The sequence below is a fragment of the Botryllus schlosseri genome, chromosome 1, assembly GCF_051294905.1.
Source record: "Botryllus schlosseri isolate E-star chromosome 1, Bs_hap1, whole genome shotgun sequence".
NCBI lineage: Eukaryota > Metazoa > Chordata > Ascidiacea > Stolidobranchia > Styelidae > Botryllus > Botryllus schlosseri.
Window position 1 is genome coordinate 31,185,196 of NC_137236.1, and position 22,940 is coordinate 31,208,135.

The 22,940-nt window shown below is 41.7% G+C and overlaps 2 protein-coding genes across 2 annotated transcripts in view; both read right to left on the minus strand.

Moving 5' to 3' along the window:
- LOC145447432 (uncharacterized) overlaps window positions 1-12,129 on the minus strand; it is a 38,548-nt gene extending 26,419 nt beyond the window's left edge. The window contains exons 1-7 of the mRNA XM_080325838.1: window positions 12,049-12,129; window positions 10,838-10,986; window positions 9,793-9,883; window positions 8,740-8,882; window positions 6,851-6,941; window positions 6,378-6,520; window positions 5,667-5,757 (exon numbers count right to left, since the gene is read on the minus strand). Coding sequence (XP_080181964.1) covers window positions 5,667-5,757; window positions 6,378-6,520; window positions 6,851-6,941; window positions 8,740-8,848 — 434 coding nt within the window. The 5' untranslated portion in view covers window positions 8,849-8,882; window positions 9,793-9,883; window positions 10,838-10,986; window positions 12,049-12,129. The remainder of the gene's footprint in view (window positions 1-5,666; window positions 5,758-6,377; window positions 6,521-6,850; window positions 6,942-8,739; window positions 8,883-9,792; window positions 9,884-10,837; window positions 10,987-12,048) is intronic.
- A 485-nt stretch (window positions 12,130-12,614) lies between these two features.
- LOC145438043 (uncharacterized) lies at window positions 12,615-21,782 on the minus strand. Its single transcript, XM_080315414.1, has 4 exons — window positions 21,536-21,782; window positions 21,259-21,349; window positions 14,782-14,942; window positions 12,615-12,715 (listed from the first exon to the last, which is right to left on the minus strand). Exons 1-4 carry the CDS (start codon window positions 21,732-21,734, stop codon window positions 12,615-12,617), a joined length of 552 nt encoding a protein of 183 aa, XP_080171540.1. The 5' UTR covers window positions 21,735-21,782.
- Between the last annotated feature and the right edge of the window lie 1,158 nt (window positions 21,783-22,940).

Genomic DNA, 22,940 nt, shown 5'->3' on the forward strand with positions numbered 1-22,940 from the left:
CTATCGGTAGACTGAAGGAGAAATGATAGTCGGGCTACTAAATAGAATTTGTTGAGAGACAACACAGGAAACTCCTGGAAAAGTATCGGGAAGAAAATTCTTTCCGCGATTAGATCGATGGCACTGATATATCTCAACTTTCGTTTGCTGTATTATGTTTAGTTCCGCAATTATGGCTCATTATAATTGAACACTAGTCGACCGTGACAGACATCGCGCTTCGCTCGTAGTCGCCAGGCTTCACGCTTACGCGGGAGCTTAACGTTGTTTGCTGCATTTCTTTATCTTTTCATATCATAGTGTGATTGGGGTTATTACCTATTAGCTTGCAATAAAACTGTAGTCACACTCATACTGTGTATTGCGTGGGATTTATTAATGGCGACGAGGACAAATCGGATATACTATCGCAACGCAACGTAACCCCAATGTCGGAACAAGAATCCAAAGCTTCAATCAATCGATTCGATCCAGAACATCATCGCAGTAATGTTCATGACGCATTCTGTGAGTTCGTACGCATGTTTCATTATGAATACGATGCAATGGCCAAAGAACCTCCCGCCGCAGAGCAGGACAAAGCGGGCTGGATCGAGGGCCATAAAACAAAAATATTCTTGGGTCGGTTTTCTTCACGAAATTTCCAGAGAGATTTTGAAGATACCGTACCAGAAAACGACCGTAGCACACTTAAATTCAAAGATCTGGTGAAATGTATGAAGGACCGGTATGAGCCAACCCGGAACTATACTCTTGCGAATTACAAGTTTCACCGTCTGTCTCAGGAAATGGATGAGAGCTTCGACGGATTCGTCCACCGCTTGAGGCATGAAGCAAAGGCATGCAAATTTGTATGTGGGAATGCAAACTGCAATGTCTTCGACATTATGATCAGGGATCAAATAATAGTCGGCGTCAAATCAGATGACATACGGTCAAATGCACTCAAGAACCAATGGGATCTGAAAGCCTTGATAGAGAACGGCCGTAAGATAGAAGCGGCTTCACACTCCGCCCAGTTGATTAAGAATGAAACTGAGGCTGCAGAAGCGGCAGACATTTGTCGTGTGAAACCCAAACAACGCTATCACAAGCATAAGGGTTCAGGTGCAGATGCACGACGCAAGGGTGGTTGCAAGACATGCTCCTCTAAAATCTGTGAAGGAGGAAAATCGTGTGTGGCAAGAAACATGACATGTCATAAGTGTGGTAAAGAAGGCCACTTCAGAGGATCATCAGCATGCAAAAAGAAAAAACGCGCAAAGGCAAACCGCGTAGAATCAGAAAGTGACGTCAGCAGCTCATCAGATGACGACGCTGATCCATCAAGCGATGCCAGCTCTGATGCGTCGCGAAAGAAAATGCAGAGCAGGAAAAAGAAAAGCATCAAGAGAGTCAACCAATCACAGCCTTACCGCAAGGTGCGTAAGGTGTCAAAACCAAGATACCGGGTGAAGGTTGCAATGGCAGGAAAACCTGTAAAGGCCTATGCGGACACGGGTGCCGATTTGAATGTGATGTCGGCAAAGAGGGCAGCAAAGCTTAAACTACGTCTCCGATCCACGAAAACGTACATAAAGCCTTATGGGTCGAAGCCAATCCAATGCAGTGGACGCTACGAAGGATTTGTAACTTTCAAAAGTTCTGTGGTGAGTGCTCGCTTCTATATCGTCCCTGGTAAAGTAGAGACTCTACTTAGTGGGCGATTGTGTGAAAAGCTCGGCATCATCACATTCGATGGCGACAAGGAGACGGAAATGTCTCGGAAAGTGAACAGGGTTGCGAAAGTGGACAAGCTAAAAGCAGATGTGATGAAGGCATATCCATCTGTGTTCACAGGCATAGGAACATTGAAGGATCATGAAGTTTCGTTCTATATCGATCCAGAGGTGCCACCAGTGGCCCAAGCCATACGTCCAATCCCTTTCCATCTGCAAGGCAAGTTTCAGAATCTAATATCACAACTGGAAGGTGATGGAATTATCGAAGAGCACACAGGTCCAGCGCCATGGGTTTCCAATCCTGTGCTTACGCCAAAAAGCGATGGCAGCCTACGCATGACGATCGATCTGAGGCAAGTCAACCAGGCGATCAAGGCTACTAACATACCTATACCAAGAGTGGAGGAAATCAAAGCACGGCTGGCAGGCAGCATAGTATTCAGCAAACTGGACTTTAAATCAGCTTTCCACCAATTGCTGCTGGATGAGCAGTCGAGAGCAGTCACAGTATTCCATGCTGGTCATAGACTCATGCGTTACCGAAAACTCACAATGGGTGCAAAACCAGCATCAGGCGAGCTCACGAGAGCTCTGATCCCGCTCTTTGCTAATATCAAAGGGGCCCATGTCATTCATGATGACGTCATCATATCTGGAGAGACTCCTCAGCAACATGACGTAGCTCTCGAAAAGGTCATGAAACGCATCCAAGACGCTGGAATGACCCTGAACGCGGACAAATGTGTTTTCAAGAAGTCAGAGATACCTTTCTGGGGTATGATAGTGACTAGTAAAGGTATTAAACCAGATCCGGAGAAGGTCAAAGCTCTGGAGGATGCTTCCCGTCCGAAGTCAAAAGAGGAAGTGATGTCATTCTTGTGCTTCGTTCAATCATTTGGGGACTTCATCTCGCAACTCTCAAGCAAAACGAAGCACCTCCGCCAATTGACTCAAAAGCATCAAAGGTTCAGGTGGACATCAGAATGCAGCAAGGAATTTAAAAGCCTAAAAAAGGCTCTTAAAGCAGATACCGCACTGCGATTCTTTGATGTCAAGGCGAAGACATACATATTTGTGGATGCTCATGTGTCAGGCTTGTCTGCAATTCTGGCCCAAGGTCCAAGCGCAAAGGAATCTAGTATTGTGGCGTTCGCAAGTCGATCCACACGACCGGAAGAAACACGGTATCCGCAACTAGACTTGGAAGCCATGGCAGTAGACTTTGGTTTGAGAAGATTCCGCCACTACGTCACTGGAGGACCGGAAGTACTGGTTATAACGGACCACAAACCGTTAGAGGGCATATTCAAGAACCACAGGAAAGGCTCTATCCGTACCGACCGTATCAAGATGCGGCATCAAGATATAGCCTACAAGGTGGTGTGGGAGAAAGGTGTTCTAAATCCAGCTGACTACCTTTCAAGGCATGCCCAGCCAATCGAGTTTGCCCCGCGTTCATGGCAAAATGAAGCATGCGAGTTGGAACGCACTGTTCTCATGATCCAACATGCACCGTACACGGAATCGCTGTGTATGGATCGCATCATCAAGGAGACAAAGAAAGATAGCCTCCTTAAGCGACTTAGAAAAAGCATCCGGAAGGGTCACATATCGAAAAATGACCCAGATCTAAAAGTATTCCGTAAATTTCAAGATCAGCTAACCATCTCGAATGGTTTGGTGCTGAAACAGGACAAGATCATTCTCCCAGAAAAGCTCTGGGAAACAGCTATCAACAAAGCACACCAAGGAGGTCATCCAGGAATGTGCAATCTGAAGCGACGCATCCGCAGTCACTTCTGGATCAAAGGCTTGAATGAGTTGGTGGAACAGAAAATCAGATCCTGTACATTGTGCCAGCAATTTACACTGCCAGGCAGCAAACAGCCACAGAAACTCATTATGCCGCCTAAACAACCCTGGCATGAAGTCAGCATAGACTTGTTTGGGCCAATGCCGGATAAACGTCACGCAGTGGTGGTGCAAGACCTGACGACACGGTTTCCTGATGCGACAATCGTCAAAAGTACCGCAGCTAAGCATGTTATTCCTGCAATAGCGAAAACATACGCTCATTATGGTCAACCTAATACTCATAGGACTGACAATGGCCCTCCGTTCAATTCGAAAGAATTTGCTGAATTTTCAAGTAAGCACGGAATCGACCACAAAAAGACGTATCCGTACCATCCACAAGCCAACCCTGTAGAGACTTTTATGAAGCCTCTGGGCAAGGCGATGAAAATTGCATACGCGCAAGGTGTGGACAAACAAACGGCACTGCAAGATTTCCTCATTGGATACAGATCAACCCCCCACATATCAACCGGGGAATCGCCAGGGGACTTGATGTTGAAAGGAGGATTCCGAAACGACTTTCCAAGGAAAGTACTCAACAACAACCAAGTACAGAAGGCCTTGAACCAAGACCGTCAAACGAAATTACAAAGGCAACAAGTTACCAACAGTTCAAATAAGCGACAACCGAAACATTTTCTAATGGGGCAGCAAGTCATGACCAGAAACTACAAAAGAAACAAATTTGACCCCATATTTGGCCCTGAGCTCTACACTGTCGCGGAGATCTTCAGTGACGGCGTTGAACTGATCAAGGCATCAACTGGTAAGCGGTATCGACGTCATTTCAATGATATTAAACCTTACTATGGAAATGGAAATGCGCTCACAAAACATGTGCATGCCAATCCGCCCATTGAATGGTGGCATCCGACGACGGACGAAGTTGAACATTCGGTAAGCCAGCATCCTGAGGAACCAACAACCGTGCCCGAGCCGGTGATCGTCTCTCAGGAACCAGAGGTGAATGATGAGGAGCCAGCGATCATCTCTCAAGAGGCGAGCGACGACGGGCCGAACACTCATCCCGACCGCACGGCTTTGGCCCTAAGCCGTCTGGCCGATTTTAACGCGCCCGGTTTTCTGGAAATGTACTGAGCCTATTTGTCTTCCTAAAAGGGGGAAGTATTGATATATCTCAACTTTCGTTTGCTGTATTATGTTTAGTTCCGCAATTATGGCTCATTATAATTGAACACTAGTCGACCGTGACAGACATCGCGCTTCGCTCGTAGTCGCCAGGCTTCACGCTTACGCGGGAGCTTAACGTTGTTTGCTGCATTTCTTTATCTTTTCAGATCATAGTGTGATTGGGGTTATTACCTATTAGCTTGCAATAAAACTGTAGTCACACTCATACTGTGTATTGCGTGGGATTTATTAGGCACTGGCGAAGTGATCTCTTTTCATGATGCATGGAAGCCGGTTCGGCCCTCCAAAGATTTCTAAGCTCTGAAAACCTTTTGTGGATGACTGCCAACATTATTTCCCTCAACGGCTACTGTTGAAGCCGATATTTCTCAGATTCGCTGGGCGAGAACTGAATTTAGGAGAAACTTAGCTGACCTGAGTTTGGAAGCACTGTTACAGTGCAAACGATTTAAGTCTATTCAACAGCTGTAACAATCAGCTGTTGACGGTGTTTGTTAGGCTTTTTTTTTTGCTTATTGGCACCGATTCCGATGGATACAGCACATTTTGTGGTTTCGTTTGATATTATTAACCTATGAAATCGTTAGGTTTTTTCTCCTTATTATTGTTCGTTGGCACTGATTATACGTGGATGCTGCACATTTTGTGGTGTCTTTTGACAAACTAGCCCAAATAAAGCGTTTTTGTGACTTATTCGAGGCTGAAACGATCTATTTAGAGGACGATGCCAAAACTGCCAAAAATAAAAATCGAAAAATGCAAAAAATAAGTTATTTTTGGCAGTTTTGGCATATGCCAAAAATAACACGGCCTGGTCATATCCTTAAGCAAATGTCGTGTTTGAAATTAGTGCTGTGACGTTATGTGACGTCAAAGGTTCGTGTTCACATTTGCATTCACAGCAAACAATTTGTTAACATTTATTGTAATACGTACTCGCAATGAGTAATTCCGTTGCAATACTGATTTTCTGGAATACACTTCCTTCCGTTGATACAGGAGAATTCGCCTGGTTTGCAGGAGGATCCTGGAAACGATGAACCGGCACGATATTAAAATAAAATAGCATGTATTTCATTTATCGAAATTTCAAGACGGTAAACGCTGCATTCTCTAATAACCTGACCTGTGCTGTGACTCTCCGCTTTTAGCGTTGGCGTAACCATTATATTGGTGCTGGCGAAATTTCCATGTGTACGATAACTTGCTAAGTAGCAATATTGTGGTTGTCACTAACATTCTGCATTTTTACCGGAGTATGTAGGATGGATTTAACATTGGACATGGCACATTAATTCATAGTACGAGAAAGTTAGATATACGCAGTAAAGCCGGGTTTTAATCGGCGATATACCCACGTATGCCGGCTTGTTGCTTTAACAAAGCTGCCAGGAATCATGAAGGCATCAGTGGCGTTATTATTTTGCTCTTGGGCCTCTTATAGCTTAGCTTCCCAAAAGGTACCAATCTGGTTGATACATTGGGTTTCTGATCAGTGGTGCCGTTTTAGAATATCCAATTTGCCAATAATCGAGCATAAACTGACTTGGCAGCTATCATAGATTTACCACTGAGCGTGGTTCTGTGATTTGACTTACTTTTTTTGGTTTCCTAAATACGGAATGGAGAAGTAGAGTAGCCCCTCACCATCACACATTTCATCGTGATGCGGAATAAGATTGACTGGTAACTCGCATAGAAAATATTGAAAATTGTCCGTCTTTTTGCGGCATAATGTAGCATTGGTGTCAATATTCTCGGATTTCATCCACGGTTCATCCGATCTATCTCTGTGAAGAAATATGTTACAAGTAAATTGCATGGATTTGAAATACGTGTCATTTTAATATAAGACGAGAACCGAGTTGCTGGGTGACCACCGTCAGTAATATAACGTTATATTTTCGGGACAACTTCGAATGATTTCTGCCGATGATTGTGTTTTGATTTTGATAAATTAGCTTGACAAATTACAACACTTTCATCGCGAGATGACGCGAGCGCTACAATATGAATAGCCGATACGCAGTTGAAGTCAATAACGCAATGGTAAATGTCGTAGATTGGGATGTTTAACATCAACAAAGTATTTCTGCATCTGATAATATGCTGGGCTATACCGGCACTGATCAAATCCATCACAGAACCTTTTCCTTGTTACGCACGTTGACCCGGAGTCGCATGAGAATTCGAACAATAGACACGCCGAACCTGAACGGGAAATATTTATCTAGTGAGCGGATGAATTACAGGCATTCAATGGGACTCGGAAACACTTATTTCGAATAAAAATTTCTAAATAGGATCAATTAGTATTTTCTTGCCCTTGGTCTTGAGTTGTTGTTAGCAGTCGTCGTACTTGGTGTAAGTGCTCAAGGCGGGTTTCCAAGAGATAGCAGGAAGCGTGCATGTAATTTTGCTACTGACTTTCTATAAAGTTAGGTCGAAGTCATCAACATTAAACATAATCGGGACATGTGATGAGTAAAATTCTGAAAATTCTCGGATACCTATATCGATGATTCAGTTGGACTGAAAGGCTTACGGTCGTGTATAGATCAGAATCTAGTGAATTTTCCCTCGATGATGAGCCATGGTGTTGTATCTAGAATAATAACTATCAACTCAAACCGCGCTACTGGTAATTGTAATTACAACGTCCAGACGAACGCTACATGCAGACGGTACATACCAAACATTGTGATGTCACCTACTTTCAGTTAACTCGACGTGGCTACTGGTATGACCATGGCGTAGTCACTCAAACACGCAGTAACATAGACTTAAATTTTTACATCATGATACAGAAAGTATGTGCTACTACCAGACTTATCATATATCGCAGTGCTTCTCAACCTGGGTCCGCGGACCTCTTAATTTGCAAAATGGTTGATACTCTAATCTTTATTTTGGTAAATTAGGGAGTTCCCGACGCAGTTTCGCTTCATTACTGCTAAAATCTCATGACTCAAATCAACAGAATGGGCGTCTGAGAGGAAATACGCTGCTGTACAAACTCATTTTAAAATTGCAAAATTGCCAATAGCCTACTGATACAAACATATTTCTATTCAGAGATGTTTTTATTTGGAGTTTGTTAGGAAGATAAAAAGTTGGAGTAGAAAGGTCAATCACAATGAACTCGAAATATTTGCAAAAATCCATTTGTTTCCACTGATATATATAACTGCGACTCCAGAATACCTTCAAGATGAATTGCTTGATAGAAACGAATAGGCTGGATGCTATATGTCCATTAAAACACCCGTTTCGCAATTTTGGTGCCACATGTGTTGCGATCATATCCAAAGGTGTCGTCGGAAGTGCGACCCGTTATTGTTACATTCGCCACCATTTATCTTTGTGGAAATGACTTTTCGGCACTTGTTAATATCAACTCGAATGCGCGGAATTTCAAGACATAACCACGATTTCACGAAATACAGCTGCATTATTCAAAATAATATAAGTCTACCCAATTTCTACATGAATGGTATGATGTTATTTTAAAGAAAAGTGATTTTACTGCTGTTTGTCACTAGGCTACAGTTGATACTTGCACATGAAAGAGCACGATTGCATGACAATTGAGCTAAATTTGAATTAAAGCTTTGGGGTCCGCGGGGGCTGTGACGGTCGAAAAGGGGTCCGTGAAGACAAAAAGACTGAGAACCACTGATATATCGGTTACAGTTCGTTGGTTGGATGAAGAGAAAATTGGTACACCAACTACGAAGTCATCTCGCACCTTGACTCAAGGCCCAGTTATGTAATTCATATTGTCAAACATTCAGAGGGCTAGTCTTATTGTGTTTTCAAATTCCGCTAGTTTTAGGCACATACTGGGATCGAATAAATATTTAATTATCTATTACAAAACTGATGCCTAATTGATCGGCGGCTCCTTTAAGAGAAGTTCGATGGTCGTCGTATCTTTTGCACTGGACCAAGAAGTGTTCGATCGGTTACAGTTAATTACTTTAATCGCATATTCCATGATTGCAGTTACCTTCGCAAAAGGTGTCTGCAATCACTGACGGACCGTCAGGCAGCATACAAAGACGTGACTTATCGTCATACTTCCTACGACAAAAGCTAACATTTGAGTTATACTCCATACTGCTGTTGAAATATTGCTCGTCAGATCCGTCACTGAAAAAGAAATGGATTTTCGGGTCGACTTATGTATGATTTAAATAGTATGAGAGATTGCAACCGAACGGTAGAGGATGTCGAGGATGGTACAAACGTTCGGTTTACGTACATGTCCGACATGCACACATTGCACAACTTGGCTAATCACAAGTTTCTGTTCACAAAATACCCTTCATTGACAGACACGAAAGGATTTAAGCCAAACATGTATTGGTTCCCGAGAATTATACTGGAAATTGAGCGATATTCCGGTTGTAAACAATAAATCATTTCGCTCTTGTCACTATATTAGCTTGGCCCAGACGCTGGGGAGAACGAACGCACGAACGTATCTTCAAGTGCAGTGGCAGATTTGGCTTCACAATATTATCAATATTAACATTACAATTTTCAAATGGGCACTTTTCACTTATTACACCCCGAAACAAAAGTATAAACAATAATATTTAAAATGAAATGAAAAGGAATAAAAAGTAAATTAAAAAAGGGGAAAAGTAACACTTGGAAGTTCAGGCGTCATATGTTTTCACTACGGAACAATGTATGCGGGATGTCTAATCATCGTTTTAAAACAGTCATGAACTTACTTCTGGCAACGCCAAGAGATACCAGGGACTAGTGGTGCGAAATTGATTCATAGGTTCCGAACCTTCTTCTAAGCAGTGCAAAAATACTAGGTGTTTGTGCACCGAAAACTGAACCCACATTTATCGGAAATTATCGAACATTTTTTCAGATACGGGTCGAACTATTTCGATTCATTTACACTGTCATAAATGACATAATTTGAATGACTGCCGGCATATTCCGAATTCGAAAACGAACGAGTATTTTAATGACTCGCACCATCTCTGATGGCAACATTTGTAAATCGGAAAGTGATCCTCTGATATAAAACTGGACGCACCTACATTCCGGAAACCCGGTACAGAAATACCGATTCTGAAGACACGTCGATCCATCGATACACGGAAATTCATCATGTCGGCAAGTGGAGCCTTTGAATATGAATATATACTGTTGCATTGACGTGATTGATGGCAAATCTTTCAGAGTTCACAAAAAGGCGAGGCTCTGGCTGGAGGTGGTTCTTCTGACTTATCCCATGCTATTGATGTCAGTAGGACAAATTGGATCTTCGGTGGTCGTGTTACCACCCTACTACTCGTTCATTACATCGCGATGAGTGATATGTCGTGTGGTGCCCATTGTATGACTTGTGCAGAAGAACAGTCCAGGCATAGCCGCTTTTGTCGGTCAAATCAAAATTCTAATTATATACTTCAATCGAGAAACGACACCATGATGTATGAACTAGTGAGATTTGATGTTGTTATCAGAGGCGGCCAGCAACACATTACTTTTACATTTCAAAGGATTCACGTAATATGTTCTCAAGTTGTACTAAAGCACTATGGTTTTAGAGTTCTTCAGCAGTGTACGTACATGTTAGGCATTTATTCTATCGCAAAATCTTGGTGTTTTGGTCCGATCAAAATAAACAACATCCACTTGAATTTTAACCTCAAACAATTTACTTTTCTCATGTTACATAGTGAGTGCAAGTGGAATGAAGTTCCTGTATTGGTGGACATCAATTTTCTGACTGTGATTGTCATAAAAACCGGTTGATATAGCATCTGCATCCCTGCATAAAATGCAATTTAAATATCGCAACTATTTGTGACAGCAGTAGTAATTTGTCGCTGTTGATGGTATCTATGATTCTTGAAATTATCATAGATGTGGACATATTTGACGTGTCCCGTTATACGCGATTATTTACTTTTCCATTTCTGACGATCCCTATGTGTACTGGTGAAGTTTCAGGATAATCGCTACTTGGACATATAGGTTCACAACAATACTTCTACTTTTGTTCGAATATCAATCAGTATTGCTTTGATTACTTCACGTTGCTTCGTAGGTATAAGGCAAACCTCAACCCTTACCGTCGCATAATTTCTCTGCATATGGTACGTGGTCCCGTGGGAGCACACATACAGATCTATGATGAGCAAGGCGTCGACTTCGACAGAAGATGACATCATCGTCATAAGTCACTGAACTGTTCCTTAATGGCGGCTCGTCCGATCCATCCCTATAAGAAATTTCACCAACGCATAAATCTTATTATTAATAATGAAATAAATATATCCATCGCATATCCTCCTAACATGTTGCTGTTGCAGGGCTGCAATTACATGACGTTATCGATCCGATATATCTATCTTCATGATGAGATACCTGGATAAGATTGTGATAGTATGGTAATTATGCTATGATTTGGGAGTAATATTGTCCATGCTCTTACCGCATCGCATATTACTCAAAATCAAGGACATGGTTAGAATGGGGACAGTGAATATCGCAACGTTTGCAATTTGCCAATGTGTAGTGTTATGGTCATTGTTAAAATCCGAACCGAAAACACCTCGAGAATCGGAATTTTCATCATCGTTCAAATCGCGTGGAAACATTTAACTATTTTGTCGCCATACTATGTTACGGTATGCGGATGGAAATATGGTAACATCACAGCTGTGATATGCATCTCTACTAAAGGCGTCGTATAATCGGAAGAGTTATTTTGTGACATTGCTGAGTCAAACAATTACCAATTACATTCGCATTCGCTTCAATGATAGTCGCAGTAGAAACTCTACCGATGTAGCTGATTCCCGGTATACAGAGTGCCGTGTAAATATCGATTCACAATGGTACGTGGAGATTTGCCTTTTAACAGGTTATCTAATAACATGCATAGTGCGCGAAGAGTTTTTTACTTTATAATTCAAATCTAAGCGAGGGAGGAAGCGAGTGCCTCAGTTGGTTAAGCACCATCGTCACGACTCCAACGGCAGTGGTTCGAATCCCGGTTCGGACCAACTTCTATGTGTCGGAGGTTTATCTGAGCTCCTCACCGCTAACCTTGCAGTGTATGAAAAAGCCCAGAATGAAGGCGAGCCGACCCAAAAATCGGAAGCAAGATTCGGACGCACGAAAACCGAGAAAAATACCGATGGTGGGGGAGCGCGTGAATGGAAGTCGTCCGAAAATTTAACGCAAAGAACTCGAAAGACTTAATGAAATTACTGTGCGGGCGTAAATCACTGAATAAGTTGATAAGCGTCAATGTTGTGAAATAAGCAAACAAACCCACAGGCAATCGACCCGTCTATCGCAATAATCTTCTTCGGCAATGCATTTGGAGCCGTCAGAACAAGAAAATTCGCCGGATGAACATGATGAACCTAGAAAACAAAGAGGATATTTGTATCTTGTCGACAGGAGTCACATCAAATCCAAGCTTCATGTCCAACGGCATATGTTACGAAGGACAAATAAATCTCTCATTGATACTTCAGAATATTATATTATCAAACAAAGCCATATACATATCGGGGAGGAACATTTACATTAATACAAATAACATGATGATGTGTGGTTATGATAATCATTTTCTAGAACCAGCTCGAGTCATACGATGGGATCAGTAATGAATCCGTTTAATTTTTCGAAGAATAGTCGTGAGAGTTTATTACTTTAATTACTACCAAAGTCGTGTTATGTGTTATACAGGTTCTAGGTGTATTTCGAAAGTTTTAACTCAAATTAATTACTTTAATAATTAAAATCCTGTCACGATGAAAGTATTATTTGGATTGATGATCTCACCATCGCACAGCAGCCCTGATTGTGACAACAGAACCGAAGGCAACACACACACTAGGCGTCCATCTGTAGAACTGGTTCTCCCACGACAGAAGGTGTCATTGCGACTGTACGATGCCTTGTAGTTTCTTGACGGCGGTTCATCTGACCCATCTCTAGACATGTATACAATAATCCGGTTATAGAAGAAGATAAACGTTAAACAGTTTTGTATCAGCAGGCAGCTACTTTATATCGGCGGTTCTTAACCAAAGGGTTCGCTGAGTCAGTCACCATGGGTAGGTAAACTGCATCCATCACTTGTTACTGAAGGTTACGGCAGTCTTGGTAATATCTATAAATCTAACACGCCGCTAACTAAACCGCGGGTATCATTCGACGTAATGGATATTTAGCAGTTCTGTGTTCACAATGAACACATGAGAATGAGTGATTATAACTTTAATAAGTGGGTTATATATTTTGGTGCATTTTAGCATCTTACTTAATGTTTTCAATAGTATGTTTTAGTTACATCGATACCCGCCAACTACACCCTATTTATTTATTAGCGTTTCTTCATTTCACTGGATTCGTGGTGTGAGGTAGGCTACATCGCGTCAATGGGACGAAGGGTAAATAATATACACGGATTATAGCTTAACCATTTTTCTTTCAGCGCCCCGTTTCAAAAATTGGGTAGTTCTGGACGGTTGTAAAAACAAGGGGTAAGAGTTCGAAGTCGGGTCGGTCTTTTCGGGTTGAGACTTCACTTTTGGAAATAGCTTGGATCGCGCCCGAGGACCACTCGACAAATTAACGCTATGCTAATTGTATGTGTTATATTCGGGATCTAATCAAGGTTGTTATAACAACCATTGGGTACGGGCTCGTGACATCTGGTCAATTACCTTTAACATGAATGTCTTCCAAACATAGCAGTTCGCATTATTTAACGTTCATGTGAGGTTGCGAGTCACAACAGTAAACAGTATCTTCCTTTATGATACGATGAAAGAATATTCCGAAGATTTAATTTTGTAGGTCTCACATACAAATATATTTCGTAAATTATTTTGATCAAAAAGCTTCAAAGCATCTTTCATGTACAAAGGGCTCTTACTCTTAAAATCGGTTAGACACGTCTTTCATCGATTTCTACACGCTGCCCGCTGCCGGATAAAATACCTAGTTCGAAGCATTTTGTGAAAAATAACCTGAGGTAGCTTGATGGTAGTATTATAGCGGGGAATAGGCGATCTAAAAGTACGTGCAATTGGTTTTATACAAATTATAATAAACCACTGCACACATGCAAACATGTTGCAAACATTGTCGGCATATATTTCGCGAAAATTTTCGAAATTTGACAGATTTTGTACAACGTTAATTTGCAATGAGAACTCACGAATATAGAGAGCTGTTGTTCTACTATATAATCATATCTCCCTACTGCACCCTCTGCTGTGACGCCATAGTTCTCCAGCCCCCCCATATCACCCAGAGCCCCCCCCATCGCCCGTGAGCGTTTCCGCCCCCTTCAAAATCGAAGTCATCCCTTGGGGGGCGCTGAAGACAAGGTTAGGAAACACTGGTTTAAACTTTTCCGATTTATGATACACTACGCCCGACATGGGCGCAAACGAGGTTGATTATACAGTGCCTATATCTCACGCCTGTTGATGGTATATAGTTACACCAGACTGTTGACAAATAATTGAGTAGAACGTCCGAGTATCTTCGATCGTGTGTAGCGCATTTAGCTTGGTGCGTGCCAACATCTAGTCCATTTGTTCGATATTCCGTGTTCGTGTAGGATTCTTACGCGAATACAATTACAGAACAAGACGCAAAATTGCCGAATTAAATGAAGAGACACTGCCAATACAGCGTAGGACACATTATTGCTGCAACAAATCAAACGCGTAGCGTTTTAAATATTATTCCGGACATCCGTTTCCTTTGCGTATGCAAAGTAGCCTGTGGGAAAGTAGCCTAAAGCTTTTATGTTTGAAAGCAATTACAATCATACTCAACCTGCACTCACGATTTCCATTACAAAACATCCAGGACGGAATGCATCTCGAACCATCCGAACAAGCGAACTCGTCATTTCTGCATGACGAACCTAGGTCGAATCGGACATATGGTAAGTCGACATGGATAGCTCAAATTAACAACGGTGTCACTACAAAACCAATTGCTTCAAGCAAACCCTTTCGTTAAAATAGAAAAAAGTTACCTTCACAAATCTGATCTTGAAGCGTCGCCAGATGAGGTGGTAGTTCGCACATTAAAGGCAGATGAACACCTACGAAACGAGGATCTCTTTGTCGACAAAATGTAGCGCTTGCGGCATAATCATTGGTATAGTTTCTCAGTGGTGGCTGATCAGACCGGTCGCTAAAATATACGATGGGAAACTATACTCATTTCTTTCTGACGTTAACAGTTGCCTTGGTAGCCTATCTAATTCTATCAGGCCACTGAATATATATTTTTTTGGGGGGGTGGGGGGGTAAACGTTTGAGCAGTCTAAAACAATTCTACCCTGACAGACCGTGAACAAACGCATCCGCAATGAATGTGCACTTGACAGTATCGTTTCCATACGTTACGATTCTACTTGAAAGCCTTTTATTGACATATAGGACTTCAAAAACAGATAACCCAAATACTAATATCAAATATAACTCAAACATAAAAACGACAACCAGTAACGACTTTTCTTCACCGAGGTGATCCAAGGTGATCCTTTATGTTTACAAGGAATTATTACTGGATTAACTAATCATTAGCGATGACTAACCCTATCGACTAAATTTACTACACATCGACTGTAACGAAAATTCATTTATCCCACTGAATTAAAGTAACTTTTTAAGCAAATACCGATGTAAAATAGAAGAACAAAAGGACAACAAATTAGCAATTTCTTCCGGAAGTCCAATACCCCAATCAATGTTATAACGGAATACATCATACTGCAATGACGGCGCAAGTCAAACAGGCTGCAGACTATATACGCGTGAAGAAAATTGGATAATGTATTACCAGACCTAAGACGAATATAGACATTGGTATCTCAATTGCATTCAGTTATGTACAAGCTACGGAAGGTTCGACATCACAAGTAATTTAATTGGTAACTCAGTCCTAGGTCGTGATTCTGCGCAGAATACATGGAGATATACACTCACATATCAGCAGTTTCTAGTTGAAATAAGCGCCGAAGACTCCTAAAAGTCTCATTTTACCGATAGTTCCGTGTACGGCTGGGCACAATGATTCGAGTACTCGAATCTGAATCGAGTAATTTTTTTTTCATTCGGGTCGAGTAACTAAATACGATTTTTCGAGTATTGAAATTATAGGCTCCTCGCTACAGAGTGTTATTTTATCAACGAGAATTATGGTTTCGATACTGATTTCCACTGGGGAAACCCAGAAAGCGTAATTGGTCGTATCGCAGCATACGAAAAATATAGTACAAAGCTACGACGGCTACTAGAAAAACATTTCCGAAGTCATGATCCTCCCACCATATTGTAACAAAGTGGAATGAAATCGGCAGGGTCGAAGAAATACCAAAGTATCTTTATTGTGATGGATAACAGGCATTATATTCTTTGTGGTGGTATAAAAGGTTCATATTTGAACTTTGACATCTCAGATTTTGTTGTGACGTCATAATCGGTAATACTCAAATCAGTGTTGGGATGACTCGAGTCATGACTTGACTCGAGTCAGACTCGAGTCACCTTTTTCGTATGACTTGACTTGACTCGAGTCACTTTGCTAAAATGACTTGACTTGACTTGACTCGGCGTATCAGAAATGTGGATTGACTCGTGACTCGGAGCAAAATTCACGAGTCAATTTCAAGTCATCAAGTAATCGGTGTCGATAAAAATCTGTATCTGTAATATGTTTGGATTTTCGCGAAACGCTTGTGTAACCCATGAGAGTGACCACATTTAAGGATCGTGCGTTTTGCTGAGCCTCAATTGTATTCTCACAAATAAATTGGCCGCAAACGAAGGTATCGAAACTTATGGCTTACGTTGTCGTAAACTAGTAGTAAAGTAATTGAATGACAAAATGTATATTTATGTTCTCACCTTAATCAAACCTCTTGTATTATTGAAATTGAATTGGAATAAATTTCATATAGTACCCAACCATTGGCGCAGGCTCGAATTGTATCATGGGTAATGTATTGCGTCTTATCAATTCGTTCTCAATCAATTCTCTATTCTCTATTTTGGCTGGTAACTATCAACTGAGGCTATGTAATTACTTACGTAGTTTATCAGTTCTACATAGATGTGAGCGATACAGCGCCTTCTTGCGTGTTATACAACTCTATATTCGTTTAGCGATTCAGAATCAATGACCTCTCAATATGTATCTCAGACAGCTAGGAAAATGCAATGACGTAATCATGCCTCATACTTCGAAAAGGCAATTTGACTTGAATTATGACTTGACTCGTGACTTGACTTGACTTGACTCGACTTGACTCGAGTCACCTCCCAAAATCGAGTGACTTGACTTGACTCGAGTCACATTTGAAAATCGATTGACTTGACTTGACTCGAGTCATAATGTGCCATGACTCGGAATGACTCGTGACTCGAAGGTAGTGACTTGATCCCAACACTGACTCAAATACGCGACTTGAAGCATAATACCTGATTCGAAATCGAATCAGTCAGGTACTCGATTTTGCTCAGCCCTAGTTTCGTGATGCAAACCTATATGGGCGTGTACTCCTAAAATTGAACATAGGCTATACGCGAATACTCTCATCAACTCCACAACGTAACTGTGTCAGGTGGACAAATACGCATTGGAAGCAGTAACAATCGTACGTCTGTTCATTTTAAACACAAATATCATAAATGCGACCGAGGTCAGGAGTCAGCCAAACCTTATTAATATCAATACATTAAAGTAGGCCTTACACTTCCAGTGTTAGAAATTTCACCGCTATGTCAATAGTTTCAACGGCTAGCTCTAAAAGCAACTCGCAAGAACCAGCGCTTGTTGACAGGGAAGGAGATGAGAAATCAAAATATTCGATTGATTCCGTATCAGATTATTCAAATAGTGCGGGCCAAATAATACTTATCATTATGTAGACCAGTGGTTCTTAACCTTTCCTCCAGCGCCCCCTAGGGGGCGCTGGCGATTTTGAAGGGGGGCGGAAACGCTCAGGGGGCGATATGGGGGGCGCTGGGCTCAGGGGGGCGGTATGGGGGGGGCGCTGGAGAAAAATGGCTTCGCAGTATAAGATGTGGTAGTAGGACATATCCTCAATGTGTATATTCAGAGCGAATTAACACCGAAAACTTCGTTATTTATAGCCTAAAAAAGACATATAGGTTTTAATGTCCATATAGGCGCCTAAATGACTGGCACCGAATGTTCCTGTCTTGGGAATCTGAAACTCAGAAGACGAATTCCATCTGGCAGGGAAAAATAATATGCCCGTGAAGAAATACCAATTTGAAATCGTGTGCGTCTTTTAGTACGCTTGGACGACAGGGATATATATAACTAGATATCCCTGTTGGGCGATATCCCTGTTGGGTAATTCTATATTTTTTGATATGGCAGACAGGAGGTCAGGAAATAACATCATGCTACGAAGTCATATCAAAGGGTCCGCCCGCCCGGCTATGTTTAATTATTACTTACGGGCCCTACAGTTTCCAAGACACCTCACAATGTTCCCTCTACGTTTTGACGAGTCTGCGCACACTCACAAACTCACTGCGCAGACCCTTGGACAACAGTGCGTAACGACTAAAAAAAGGTCATAACTTTGGATTTTTTGTGCGCAACGTAGATTTTCTGTGCGCAGAGACCGTGTCAGCACTGCGAACGTGCGCAGCTTAGAGGGAACGTTGCACCTCACTCAGCTCTACCGGTAAATCTGGTAACGTGAGCAGAGAGGACAAAAAATTGATAGCACCATATATGCAATTCCCGATCGTATTGACCGATTTTATCGTGAATTATCGAAAATTTTCGCGCTTCGCACTGTCTCGCTAAACAGTACAGCTGATTTCGTGGCAAAAGCGAACAACGTGATGGGGGGCGGGCGGTTTATCACCCTATGGAAGCCCAAGACCAAATTTTTTTTCGGCGGGCCTGACGTAGTGTCGTTTCGTTCCTGCCAACGGGTATACGCCCTAAGATGTATAATTATTATTGAGGGGTCCTACCCTTTCAAACACACATCACTCAGCTCTACCGGTAAATCTGTTTACGTGAGCAGAGAAAGGATAAAAATTGATATTAATATATATGCACTTTCCCATATTGACCAATTCAATCAATAATTATTGAAATATTTCGCGCGTCTAGGCGAGAATAGCTGGCTCAGTAAATGCACTCCCAATGTAGATGACCACGACCAGTATTAATAAATAGCGGACCGCCGAAGGGGGCTCTGGGGGCGGAGCCCCCCGAAAGTTTGGTTTATCACCCTACGGGGGGCCCAAGACCAACGTTTTTTTGGGGGCTGACGAAGTGCAGTTACGGCCCTGGTAAGGAATTAATTATACCTACGGGCACGCCCGAATATGTTTATTATTAATTACGTGCCGTTTATTTTCCAATACAACAGCTCAGTCAGCGCTACTGGTAAATCTGGATACGTGGGCTGAGAGGATAAAAAGTTTATAGCGACATATATATGTAATTACCACCTATTCATTCATGCATTATAGAATATTTCGGCACCTAAAGCGACCAGGCCTAGGCCACACAAACTTTGCTGACCATCGAAATCACGCTACGGGGTTCTTGGGGCGAAGCCCTCAGAAGTTTGGTTTATCACGCTATGGGTGCGCAAGGCAATCGTTTTTAGGGGGGTTGACGAAGTTCTGTTACGGCCCTCCCTCTTACTCATTGTCTTTGGTACATTCCTTACAATATGAGGTTGGGGGGCGCTGGAGCCCGATAATCTTTGAAAGGGGGCGCTGGAGGAAAAAGGTTAAGAACCACTGATGTAGGCCATGGATGGGCAAACTTTTGAGCTCGCGGGTCGCATTCAACAATTGAATCCAGTCGCGGGCCGCACTATATAAAATTGGGATTATAAACCAAAACCCAGTATAGGTATTTGATTATATAGTAAGGACATGAAGATAATATATATACTTATTTAAGACAAAACCAACATTGCTTTGATGATATCGTACATGCGTAAGAAACAGTGGCGAGATTTCATAGGTGGATCGACTTCAATAACCAATTTGTCATAACTATGGAGATGGAAGTCGGTTGTCCCAATTCTTAGAGCAAGATTGAAATTTAAATCTGTGAGCAGCGATCTGCTCATAGATTTACTAATTCCACTTTTAGTTCAATTCCAGGACACACAAAGCTGACAGCATCATAACACTGTTATCTTCAAACACGCTTCTACTATTTGTAGATAAAATATAAATACCCTAATTCTACGCATACAAAGAACGAATCTACCTAATACACGCGCTAGTCGTTTTTATAAGCACATCACTAAGATATTGAAAACTCGAGTGGCCAATCTGAAATCACGCTCGTGATCCGAATTATGTCAATCTCGTTTAGGATTTCTCTGATATTTGGCAGTTGAAACCTTTCAAACTGCGTGGGCCTTGAGATGGTCGCGCCAGAAATTAAACATAAAAAATATTATGGAAAGTATATTTACTTTGAAACAGTGCTTCTCGAACTTTTTAAGACACGCCCTCTCCTTATGATGGTGAAAAATCTCGCGCCCTCCTTATCGTCATATCACAAAACGCAATCAGGATGCTAGCAAATCTAACGGATAGTCTGATGGCATTAAAGCAGTGGTTCCCAACCTTTTTCCACCCACGTACCATTTCGAGGTTTTATGCAGTGCTCGCGCACCACCTACATAAGTTACGCGCACCGAAGGCGGTCAAAAATGTTTCCACCGTGTTGAGCTGCCGAAGGAAACGAAACAGAAAATAAGCTGCCCATTATAAGGCGCAGTATATGATTTCTGTAGTAGATCCATTTGGAATTCTTGTGGTCAAATATATTAAAACGAAATTTGGTGAGGTAAGAATCCCAATGATTTACGACTAGATCTCTTACCCGTGGGCCGCCATTGGTGGGATTGCGCCTACCCACAACTACGACCTTACCACGACGACGACGGCTTCAAAAATCTCAAAACCAGCCCTACCTGAACTAATAACTCCCTTCGGTCGAAAAAAAAAACTGATTCTACTCGCGTACCACCTGGAAGACCTTCACGTACCACTAGTGGTACGAGTACCACAGGTTGGGAACCACTGCATTAAAGGTTACGACTGTGGATGAGAGATTTATAAATATGAAATTCAGACTAAGTACATAGCAACTATTAGGAATCAGGTGTAAATCGACCACCATAGTTTGAGAACCTGTGCCTTAGAATTATCATGGTATAATATACTAAGAAAAAGTTTATTCAAGTCCCTGCAATAATTCGACTTTTAGTACGCATTTTATCAATATTTTTAATAATTTTCTCAGACCGTCGCGGGTCGCACAGAACGGTGTTGCGGGCCGCATGCGGCCCGCGGGCCGTAGTTTGCCCATCCCTGATGTAGGCCCATATGGACTTAATTTGGTACTGCTAGAGAGCTCCCCGGTCTTCTTATAGTATGATACTTCTTGGTTTCTGATGAAAACCCATTTTAATACGTACTTGCAATCTGTATGTCCGTCACAAAAGGCTGTATTTGGTATGCATTGAGACCCATCTGAACATGAGAATTCGTCTTGTAGGCAGGTTGATCCTGTACAATATTAATAAGAGAAACTAATGTGAATTTACTATCATCATTTTCAAACTGTTGCCATACTATAATAATAGTTGTTTATATAATAATGTTTATTTCATTCTGGGGATTTCGAATCGACCAATTATTTAAAATACTGGCCACTAAGGTGGACTGCGTGGTGAAGATTTATGAAGTGCTCACCTTCACATAGTTCGCCTTTAACTGGTTCAAGACTCGGTGGTAGGACACAAATAAAGTACACTATGATATTGACACCATGAATCCATCCGGGATAAGACGATTGCCCTGCCGTACCGCGGCAAAAAGTGGTGTTAGCGTCGTAGGTGATGTTGTTGTACCCCAAAGCCGGCTCGTCAGATCCATCCCTGTCCACAAGCATGGATTTTAGTAATATATAAAAAAATATCCAATTCTGATAGTGCTTGAATCCTTTGGCTTCAGGGCGGGATTTCAAAGGCGAGGTACTACATACTAGGTACTACGAGATACTACAATAGAAATTAAAAATACAATCGTTTCTACAACTACTATATAAATATACGCGCGCCAAATTCCCAATACTATCTGCTGACATGTAACCTTTCCACCACCAACATGTTGCTATACTTCGAATGTGCGCTACTTACGCGCAATCCTTTTCACCATTGCAAAATTTCCATGCTGGAATACATGCTGTCCCATCAGAGCACGGGAATTGATATAAATCACCATTTTCGCATGTAATACCTAAACAACATATTATCTGATATATCGCAATGTCAGCACTCAACAGACTAGCACTACCTTCGCCATTGGAAAACCATACCACCACAGACGCTGCCATGTAAAAATATAGCGTCTTGAATTTTATACCGAACATCGTCATCGTTTTAAAATGTGCAACGTATGCTAAATTGCTCGGCGGTTAAGCTTTTTTAGAATATTAAATCCACCAATTTACCGTAGCCACTATTTTCGAATCGAGCTCGAAATTGATGACTAATATAAAGTCATGCCTGACACCATGTCACGACTATGAACAAGCCAATCATATACACAGCAAACGTGCAGTCACCGCTATAGATCTACGATAACACAAACAAATGCTGATTGGCACAGAATTATATATTTAATTATTAGCGGTGGTCCGTGCAGGTATATCGTGATATTATCAGAGGTCGAAGAATTTACAGAGGAAATGCGTGATTACAAGCAACTGCCAAGCTCGTTGCATTTCACGTTTATTTAGGCGACACCTGAAACCGTTAGAGTAATCGATTAACAGGTCGTTGCTAGTCAGAAACGAAAATTGCAAATCTCACTAAACTAGGCTTACCATGCGTCCTCGTTTAAGAGGATTTGTCCTCTTTTTTGACTTTTTTTAAAGTGTCCTCGGAGGACGCCCTTTTGTCCTCTTTTTTGAGATTTTGTCCTCTTTTTTGAAAATTTAGGTCAGAGCAAATTGCGAGTGATATGCCGTAAATTATTACAGAAGTGACGCTGCGGAGGGTATTTCGGAGCGACAAACGCTATATTGAGCTCCGAGCGTAAAGATGACCTTTTTTTTTAGTCAACCACCTAGCATCATAGAGAGAAAAACGGTATT